The sequence below is a fragment of the Pseudorca crassidens genome, chromosome 1 (assembly GCF_039906515.1).
Source record: "Pseudorca crassidens isolate mPseCra1 chromosome 1, mPseCra1.hap1, whole genome shotgun sequence".
Lineage (NCBI taxonomy): Eukaryota > Metazoa > Chordata > Mammalia > Artiodactyla > Delphinidae > Pseudorca > Pseudorca crassidens.
The window spans coordinates 180,218,286-180,228,743 of record NC_090296.1 but is presented as its reverse complement, the minus strand read 5'-3'; the positions used below and the strand labels follow the sequence as shown (position 1 = coordinate 180,228,743).

Below are 10,458 nucleotides of genomic sequence, written 5' to 3'. Positions count from 1 at the left end.
CCTCCGCCGCGGACAGGCCGCCGGGCCGGGCGAGGGGAGCCGGGCCGCCCATGGCGAGGCCGCGCCGCCGCCGCCGCTGCTGACCCGGGGCCGCGCCGGGGCCGGGGCGCCCGCCATGGGGAACACCGCCTCGTGCTGCGTGTCGTCCAGCCCCAAGCTCCGCAGGAATGCCCACTCGCGGCTGGAGTCCTGCCGGCCCGACGCCGACTTGAGCCGCGAGGACACGGGCTGCAACCTGCAGCACATCAGCGACCGGGAGAACATCGACGGTGAGGCGGGCGGGCGGGGGTCCCTCCGATTCCTCCGACGCCCCGCGCCGCCTGAGCGCGCGCCCCGCATCCCGCCCGGCGGCCGTTGCTCTCGGTTCTTCCCCGCGAGCGGGCCAGGGTCTTCGCCCCCGAGAGCGGGCCTGGGCGGGGTCCAGGCCGGGCTCCGGCCGTCTGTCCGGCGGAGCCGCCTGTCTAGTTGCGCGCAGAAGGGTGAGGTCGTCCGTCCTCCGAAAGGCGAAGGGTATGGGGACCCTGGGCAGGCCGAGGACTGGGTGCCTGGGTCAGCTGCCCGGAAACTCGCCAGTTGATCCCACTTGCTGGCCTTCAGCCCATTTCCATGAAAAACTAACCTCCCCAAAACACCACCAACAAAAAGCTTTTTTTGGGGGGGGGGCGGTTTAAGAGACTGCAGTCAGATAGCTTCAACAGAATTTTTTAAAATTTTTTCTTTACGGTATTATCACAGTGATTTGCAGAGAGCTTTGGAATAAGTCCCCTCGTTTTTGCTTGGGGCTGAATTACAGTCCCGTGAATTTCTGATTGATTTGAATGACTTTTGGTTTGGATTAGTGTTTGTAAAGGAAGTTAAAGGACTGATCGCTGCGCCTAGTAATGGTTGTTTATTTTATTGGTCTTACAGTACCTTTATTAGTACCATCTTATCAATAAGCGACGTGGTTTAATATCTACAGATGGGTAGTTTATGCATCATACAGTTTATAAGTTTTCACCTTAAAAATTGGAAATATATTTTTATGACAACTTGACTTTTTTTTTAACCATTGAATCTTTTCACAGTTGATGTGGTTGAACTAATCTGAAAAAATTTCTTGTGTGAATGAATTGGCACAAGCCTATCGTAATTTATTCTTGTCGCTTTTAGGATGGCACATTCCATGTAGTGTGCAAAGCCAAATTTAAACTCTACCAAAGGGAAGAATTTTCTTATTGTTTGGCCTCATTTAATTTCTTCTAAATAGTAAATTCTTCTTTTTAGGACAACAACTTTATTAAATGAGTACCATATGTAAAAGAGACTAAAACAATGTCTGGTTTATAGTAGGCACTTAGTAAATTAGGGCTCAGTATGACATTTCTAGTGGTGTTATTTCAGACTTCCATTATGTTGACCTACTCTTTAGTTGCCTTTGAACTATAACCGTACTTTATTTTTAAATTTATGCGTTTAAAAGCATCTAGCAGGATATTAAGTTCGGTCTGTCATGATCATTCCTATGGTCTCAAGCACCTGAAAGAAGTGGCCAGCATGTAATAAACACTAAATATTGTGTTTTAAAGGAATGAATGAATGATTTTGTTGTAGGAAATCATCACTTAGTCCTATATAATGTTGGAGCATTGAAGATAATTTCTCCCTTATGTTGTGCCCTAATATCAGGTAGAGGCATTGTGTTTTAAATAATGGATTAAAATAATACAAACAAAAGGAAGACTCTCATTTCTTAGACCCAGGCTGCGTGTTATTATTGCCTATAGTAAGGAAACAGGAAAATAAAAGTAATTGTAATCAGCTATTCGGCAGTAAGGCTTAGAAGGATTTTGCCAGAAAAAAATAGAGTAGTGTTGTGTTCTTTCATTTGGAAGAAATCTAAGTTTTGGTCATCATTCGCTTTTGAGAAAACATTTGGAAGAGCAGCAGCTCTTGTTTTGGAGGTTTGGGGAGGTTTGAGAGACTATAGAGCAGGTTAAGAGGATTTCTAATCTGGGCTGTAGACGATTTCTAATCTGGGCTGTAGTGGCTTCTCACCCCAGAACCCAGTTGGTATGAGGCTAGTTTAAACCCAGAAATACTAATTCACTATTTCAACAATGTTCTCTCTGTCTGCCACATTCAGTCAATAATACTTGTAGTATTTACCTATTTGGCCATTCTCAACAGTTTCAATTAGAGCAGAAATCTAGGACTGGGCTTTGGCATTAGTATGTGTAAAGCGCTCCAGGTGATTCTAAGATGCAGCTGGGTTGAAAACCGCTGGCTGGGTGAGCCTTGGAAGTGTCATTGTTGTTCAGGGGCATTTTCCGTGGAAATTCATTCTGTCCGAGGCTGGGAGAAGAGAATAGGTTTGCTTAAGTTGTAGTGTATAGATATACATATATATCTGTATTTTAACTTCTGATTATTAGGTGATTAGTAAACATGTAAAAACTGCATCTCAGGAGCTCTTGATTTTAGTAGGTAACAAAAGCTGAAGTGCCTAAGTACCATATTTCTTATACCCTGAAAGATCTTCCAGACAGCTAGTCTTGGAAGGTTCAGAGAAGTTCATGGAGCTGGGTTAGGTTAGTTTCTTTAGAGCACAAAGATATGAGGTTCATGTTTTCCCTGCCCAAACACAGCAGGTAATGTTTGTAGAATTTCAGTGACTGTGTTAGGCTTCCATGATGCCCACAGGCAACTTGCCTGCCTTTGTATTTAGTGTACCTTAGTGTTAGGTTATTCCTGTTTTAGAAATTTATATTAGACTCATCAGTTACCCAGGTATTACTCCTGGTAAAATTACTGTGAGATTGAGAAAAAACAAAAACACTTAGCAACAGTGATGGTAATAAGTACAACCCTTACATATTGCTTACTCTGTGATGGATGCTGCTTTAATGCTTGACATCAGCTCATTCATTCAGTCATCGCAGTAACCCTGGGGGTAATATTATCCTTACTTTAAGACCAAGAAATGAGGCAGAGAGGAGAAATGACTTGCCCAAAGTTATGGAGCCAATAAATGACTAGTGGAAACTTTCCATTGTTGCTTGACTAGCCATCAAATATTAACTAAATATTAACTAGTGTGGGGTTGCCTTCTGGGGTAGGCTCTGTGTCACTGTGTCGTATCCATGGTTTCTCTGGGAAGGACTTCCTCCATCTGTAACATGCTGGATTTACCAGATTAGATTATTTTTGTGGGAGGAGAAGAAGAGGAATGGACTGAAGAGAATTTAAAATTCGGTGAGACTAAATAAATCAGGATAATTGTTAACATCTGTACCAGAGTGTCAGTTTGGGTTGACAAACTCAAACCTCAAAATGATTGGGAGCCACTTCATCCAAGGATCAGCTGTCATCCTTGACAATCCAATAGCTCCCTCATCTCATATCCAGTCTGCTAGGAAGGCATGACTCTCTATCTTCAAAATATATCCAGAGTCTGACTCCTTCTTAAAACCTCTCCTGCTGTTGCAATCTAAGCAGCCTGACTGGTCTCCCTGCTTCTCCCCTTACCCACCACGGTCTGTTCTCAACACTGCAGCTGTGCTGAGATCCTTTTCAGAACTTTAACACATCACTCCTCTGCTCAAAAAACTGCAGCGACTCCTTATGTCACATGGAGTAAAAGCCTTACAGTGAACTTGACAGTGGAGTCCTTCCAGTGGACTCCAAGGCCCTTTGTGATCTGCCTGCCTTCCTCAATCACTAGCTCTTTCTAGCCACACTGGCCTCCTTCAGTGCTGTTCCCTGAACACACCAGACATGCTGTCACTCCAGGACCTCTGCTCTGTCGCTCTGCCTGGAATGCTCTTCTCCATGTGTTCTCTTGGCCAGCCCCGCCTCAGCCCCTTCAGTCTTAGTTCAAGCCTCACTTTTTCAGTGAGGCCTTCCCAATCACCCCACTTTAACATTCTTCTGGTCACCCCATCAGCAATCCTAATATACATTTTGTGCACTATGATTTCTTAACTGCATGTCACCTGTAGTACATTGTATACACATATGTATGTATTGTAATAATATTTCTACTCTAGCGTATAAGTTCTGCTAGAACTTTTTTGTTCATTGATGTAACCTTAGTGCTTACAGTAGTGCCTGATACCTTGAAGAACCGCTTTAAATATTTGTTGAATGAATGAGTGAAGCCAGCCACTGAAGGACATCAGAGTCAGAGCATCAGTGTGTGTATTTATTGAGTGAGAGGAAGCAGAAGGAAGTAGAGAATGAATAAGACTTGTAATAATGAAAGCAGAGTGGATGTGAAACTTTTTGGTTGGTTTGCGTTTTAACCTGAGAGGTAAGCAGATAAGGTGATATCCTGAAAATGAAACTGAAGAAAGATTTCAAAGCATGACAAAAGAAAAAAACACACCCAAACTGAAAGGAAACCAATGGCTGGTGGAAATCTGTTTAACAGCGTGATATGTTTAATCTTATTTCAGATGTCTCTTCAGATGAATGGCTTTAGCTGTGGTCTCACGTCCTTAAGGATCAAAGTGAAACTAAGATGATTATAAATCAAAAAACGCTAGATAAACAAATGTGATTATGAACATAGCCATTCATGTGACTTTCTTGGATTAAATGTGAAATGTGTTCTGGGATATATGGCACTGGTATCTGAACCTCCCACGGCCAGGGAAGCTGGAAGCTTGAGGCGCTCCCCCAGGCACCGCAGGGTAGCTGGGGAAGCCAACTGCTGTAAGGCTGGGGCGACAAGAGAGCTGGTAACAGACCTAAGTGCCTGTTTGGAGCAGGAGCTTGGACTCCTGCCCTTGGTTTCTGCGCTGTCTGCAGCCTATGGAAATTGATCCCTTCTGCGTTCTTTTTCTCGAGTCTCGGTCCCACTTTAACCTTTCCAGCCTGACGGGCAAAACCATGCCTGTAGACTTTGCTTCCAGGCTAAAATTTATTAGCAATGCTGCCTGTGAGGTTTGTGAAGATGTTCCGACCGAGTGTGGGCTAACTGCATACGGTGGTGGCTCCATGGAGCAATGATTGTGGCCCCCTGACCTCCATTCCACTCACTTATTTTCCTTCCTAATTTAGAATCAGGGAGTCATTTGCCCCTCACTTTATGGATGAGGAAGCTGAATCTTGGAAGGTGCAGTCTCTTGCGCAGGTCATGCAGATCCTGGAAGAGGGTAGTGAATCTCTTCACATCTTTCTCCTCATTTTACAGGAGAGGTAATCGAGCCTTAAATGTTAAGAAATTTGCTCAAGTTTCCACAGCTAGTTAGTAGCAGAGTTGGGGTCCAATTTATCCTTACTTGCTAGAGCGTCACACCTCAACTACCCTGTGATAGCTACTTAGGGAGGGAGTGATCTGTGCCTGGCCCACGCCTGTCTTGTTTTCAGAGTTTCAGTTGTTGCCTGTGTGCTTTTGGCTAACAGTACTTTGCGAATAGGATTTTTACTTTTCTGCTCCTTTTAGGGAGGAGTGAAGATTAAATAATTTTTTGGAATTGTAGATTTTCTCACCCTTTTCTAGGAAGCTGATTGTTTCTATCATCTTAAGGAGATGAATTGCTTTCACATTTCTGGCTAGATGAAACTAACAACAGAAAGATTAAATCCAGGGCTTCCCTGGTGGCGCAGTGGTTAAGAATCCTCCTGCCAGTGCAGGGGACAAGGGTTCAAGCCCTGATCCAGGAAGATCCCACATGCCTTAGAGCAACTAAACCCGTGCCCCAGAACTACTGAGCGTGCGCTCTAGCGCCCGCGAGCCACAGCTGCTGAAGCCCGCGTGCCTAGAGCCCATGCTCTGCAGCAAGAGAAGCCACCGCAATGAAGCCCATGCACCGCAACGAAGAGTAGCCCCTACTCACCACAACTGGAGAAAGCCCGCACACAGCAATGAAGATCCAACGCAGCCAAAAATAAATAAATAAATTAAATAAATTAAAAAAAAAGATTAAATCCATTCCTATCCAGAAAAGGGCAGAACCAAAAGGAAAACTATAATGAGAGGCAAGCCACGTGAGCAGCTTTGAAATCCTGTTTTAATCACGCAGGGTCAGAGATTTAGCTCCAGGCATATAGTGTTGGACTTACCTTTAAGGAAGCAGTGTTTGGTATTTTTCACAAGAGAGCAATTCACAGTATCATGCTTGTCATACTTCAAAATACAGATCCTTTAACGATTCAACATCTAGGCACCCAGGGTAAGTCTGTGGCACCAACATTTGATGTTAGAGCCTCTCGTGCTTTCAGTATCATTTTCAGCTGGTAGCTGGAAGGAGGGAGAGAGCTCGCTCTCCCTGCAGCCTTTCGCGTCATCATGAAATGTTGAGTTTGTTGCTGGGAGTCTTGGGTAGGAGATCATTTCCTCTCTGTGCTCCAAGAACCACTGTTGTCCTATCCTGCCTTTCCTGAAGAATGAGAGAAGGCTCTTCCCAGGGGGTTTACAGAATGTGCCTCTGGGTCTGTGAAGTTGATGGAGGGCAAGGAGCAGGAGCCCAGTAATCAGGAGGTCTGTGCCCCGGACATGACTCTGCCTTTGCTGTGGGGCCTCTGCCCTAGTGAGCCACTTTCCTCTCTGCTTAAAAAAGCGTGCTTAAAAATACTGCCTTGAGGGCTTCCCTGGTGGCGCAGTGGTTAAGAATCTGCCTGCCAGTGCAGGGGACATGGGTTCGAGCCCTGGTCTGGGAATATCCCACATGCCGCGGAGCAACTAGGCCCGTGCGCCACAACTACTGGGCCTGAGCTCTAGAGCCCGCGAGCCACAACTACTGAAGCCTCTGCGCCTAGAGCCCGTGCCCTGAAACAAGAGAAGCCACTGCAGTGAGAAGCCCACGCACTGCAACAAAGAGCAGCCCCTGCTCATCGCAACTAGAGAAAGCCCGCGCGCAGCAACGAAGACCCAACGCAGCCCTAAATAAATAAGTAAATTTATTAAAAAAAAATACTGCCTTGACATATGACCCAAGGGACCTAAAATGAGACTAAAATGCTTAATAAACCAGAAAGTACTAGATGCACGTATGTCATTATGAACATGGCTCTCATGTTGATTTTCTTGGATTAAATATGCAGTGTGCTGCAAGAGCTACAGCAACCTGTGTTTGAACTTTCCATAGCCAGAGAAGGCAGAAGCCAAGGGGCTCATCCTACCAACATATCAAGCGTTCAGGGTAGTACCGGAAGGATAAGTGGAATTTTAGAGCTGGGTGGGATGAGGTTTTGCAGAGCTCTGTGACCTTTGAGTGGGAGCTTGGTGGCAGTAGAATTTGGAATAGAAATCATCCTCTTTCTAGAATTTATTGCCCTTCTGGGTTGCATCTTTCCAAAGTCATACCATGATGCCATGCAGTGAAAGTGGGATGAGTATTTGAGACAGCTTCTCCAACTCCTGGGGATACCCGGCCCCTCCAGCCAGCCGGCCGGTTGGCTGGCTGCCCGTGGAACTGGGTTCCTGGGAACGTCAGCCTGTGCCCTGACAGAGAGGGTAAGGCCAGGGATTTAAAAAACAAAATTCTTCAAAGAATAAGGTTTTTGAGGCATGCATACAGGTGCTTTATTATATTAAAATACTGCTTTAAATAAAGAGGAATTGATGGGCTGAAAAATAAGCACAGGAAGCCCTGAGCGAGTTTTTTGGGGCGGTTTGTGCCAATCTTTTTCATGGAAGAATCTGACTGGCTGGGTCCACAGCTGCAGAGAGGTCAGGGAGACCTCGCCCTCTGTTCCCTTTCTCAGCTGCTTGTGCTGCTGATAGCTGTTTCGTATGGCTCCCTTCCTTTACTTCTTCTGGGGCTTCTTTTGCTCTCTGCCAGCTTGGAAAAAGGGGTGTGCTGAAGCTAAAATCGAGTGTGGTTGGTCTGATAGCTGACAAATTGGCAGGCTCCTCAGTCAGCAAGAGTTTGCCTAGAAAGTCTCTTGGTGACTCTGAGAAGAGAGATCATCTCAGGGACGGTCAGTTCCAAATTGCTACATTTTGGGCCTCTCTGTTGCCTTGCTGGGGAGGTTACACTTAAATACTGGAGTGGAAAACCTTGAAATCCTTTATTCTTCACCTTTGTCAGAATATTGACATTCTGTACAACAGTTTTGACTTTGTAAAGAAACTTTGTTTTTTTATTTGTTTTTCATATGGCTCAAAAATTGTACTGAAAGGGAGTTCTAAAATATTTGGTCAATGGTAACATCTCTGGGATAAGTGTCTAGTCTCCTCTGGTTATCCTACTTTGATTAAAAAAAATTCAACCTGATTTCATTATTTGATAGACACATTACCTAACATATGTAATTTTAATTCCTGGGTCATTCTTTTGTGGTCTTTGTCCCCTACTTGGGCTGTATAGTGGGGGCTCATTGGGTGTGATAGATGTGAGTGCCATGCTCAGCAGAGATGTACCAGCCTCCGCAGACATGTCAGCTGGCTCCTGGTACTGAGAGAAGTACAGCTGGAGTACACTAAAGATAATTGTTAGCAACTGCAATTACATCCTTGCCAGATTGCTTCGTGAGCTTTACAGAAATCTCAGTTGGATGGTGAAATGCAAGTCACTTCTATTTTGGACACCTCCGATTATAGACCTTGTGTCTCTGAGGAGGATAAATAGGAAGTACTCGGCATGGGAGTTCACATGTAATATAGCTGTGTGTTGCAACAGTGTGTAGTGTTTGAAACATTTTGTAAGCACGTTTTCTTGTGGATGGATGATTCTGTTCCTGGTGGGGAAAGAGAAGCTATTAAAGATATTGTGATTATATTTGATAAACTCTTGTCTCACTCTGCAAATTTAGCATTAATCAGGGGAATTAGTGCATGGATGGATAGGTTAAGAGGTCTGTCCTTCACCTCAAGAAAAGGTTTCACCCCACATTTAGGATTCTGTCCAGGAATGAACCTTGACTTAGGATACTAGTTGATGACAGCTATTGAATTAAGTGTAATCGCAGTTGTCCTTTGAACTATCTCTGGTTTTTAGATGTGGATCTAGATTTTGTACAGTTGCTTACGAGTCCAGGTTTTAGGGCTCCCTGTGTGTCCTGCTGAAATCTAGGATGAGAGTTGAAGTTGTGATGCTGTGTTTAAATTCAGCTTCAAAAATTTCGAACTCACACATTCATCAAGCAGTTCCTTCATTTATAGTGAGCAATTATTTTTGTCAGTTTATGCGGATAATCTTTTTTTTCCCCTCAAGCTGTGTGTAAGTGATGGGCCGTTATTTTAATGTGTAGTTCTTGTTACTCCTTTGCTTGAAAGACATTGGTAAACAGGGTCTCTACAGAATTGGAGATTGCCTTCTGTCTTCGAGAGCTAAAGGCAATGAAGAGGGACGTTTACGTTAATGTTAGCATACATTTGACTCTTTTCTGTAGGTAAATCTAATGTCTAATTTTCTGTGTCTTGCATTTTGTCGGAAGTCTGGAGGAAGCATAACAAAGCTGCCTTTCAGAAGTGTGACTTGAAGTATCAACTGCACAGCTCTGAACTGGAGGAGGAGAGCACGGGTCCTTGCTGTGCACGCCGTTCTCTTCCGTGGAGGCTGGTGGTTCTGTCTGAGCCCTGCACCCGGGTGCAGACCCCGTGCGCTATGTAGTGTCTCCTCCGCAGCGGGAGGGACACTGCTTAGTCGCTGGCTTTGCAGCTGTTGGTGGCCCCTGGGTTTGGGGAGTGCAGGACTTGAACAGAGCGTGTGCGGAGGGGCTGCGGCGGCCTCGAGGAGGTGGGGGTGGGTGGGGACGACCCTGTGCAAGACCCCCGGGCGGGCACGGCCCCACGAGTGGTCAGTGCCTTTGCTCCTGGGCCACGTTGGGTGCCTTGTGCCCTTGAGAATGACTGGGGCTGGACGGCGCGCGGGGCTGTGGTTTTCAGGGTCAGTGGGGGTGGCCTGTTGGGGAGAGGCCCTGTGGGCTTCTGGTGTGGAACCAGGAGACACTGGACGACTGGACCTCATCGTCATCTCTCATTTAACCAAGAATGTTCTGGAAGGAGCCTTTGTTGAAGCCTAAGTTGGGTTTTTCGAAAATGGAAGTTATTCTTGTGTCTGGGGTAAAAAGGCACTGTGACAGGAACAGAGGGAAGGATGGAGGGAGTTGAGGATGGAGTGTGAGGACAAGACAAGAGTGGGTGGAGCCGGGTGAGCATGGGCTGCAGCCTGCGAGGGGACAGCGCTATCTCCCCTTTGTCTCGGTTCTGCACAGTTTGTCACTGTCACACATCCGAGGCCACGGGCAGGCATGCCGGGCTCCAGGGGCACTGTGTGAACAACCCCTCTGTTTCCCCACAGGGCTGCTTTCGGTGCTCATTTGGACTCCTTAGGACGGGCACGTGCTCTGAGGTGGGGCTCCTCGTGGTACTGTGGACAGAAACATGTGCCCTTGACTCTGAGCTGATGGGGCCGTGGTGTTCTGGGTGCACCTGGAAGGTGTGTGATTCCTTTGTTCAAATTAAAAAGTCATGCGTTTATCTTCCGTATGCCTTCTCTTTTTTTTTTCCCCTTTCTTTTTTCCCTT

The 10,458-nt window shown here is 45.9% G+C and overlaps 1 protein-coding gene across 1 annotated transcript in view; it reads left to right on the top strand.

Annotated features, from left to right (window-relative positions):
- Positions 1–30: 30 nt before the first annotated feature.
- CCNY (cyclin Y) overlaps positions 31–10,458 on the top strand; it is a 126,533-nt gene continuing 116,105 nt past the window's right edge. The window contains exon 1 of the mRNA XM_067702143.1: positions 31–269. Within this exon, the coding sequence (XP_067558244.1) occupies positions 116–269 (154 nt within the window). The 5' untranslated portion in view covers positions 31–115. The remainder of the gene's footprint in view (positions 270–10,458) is intronic.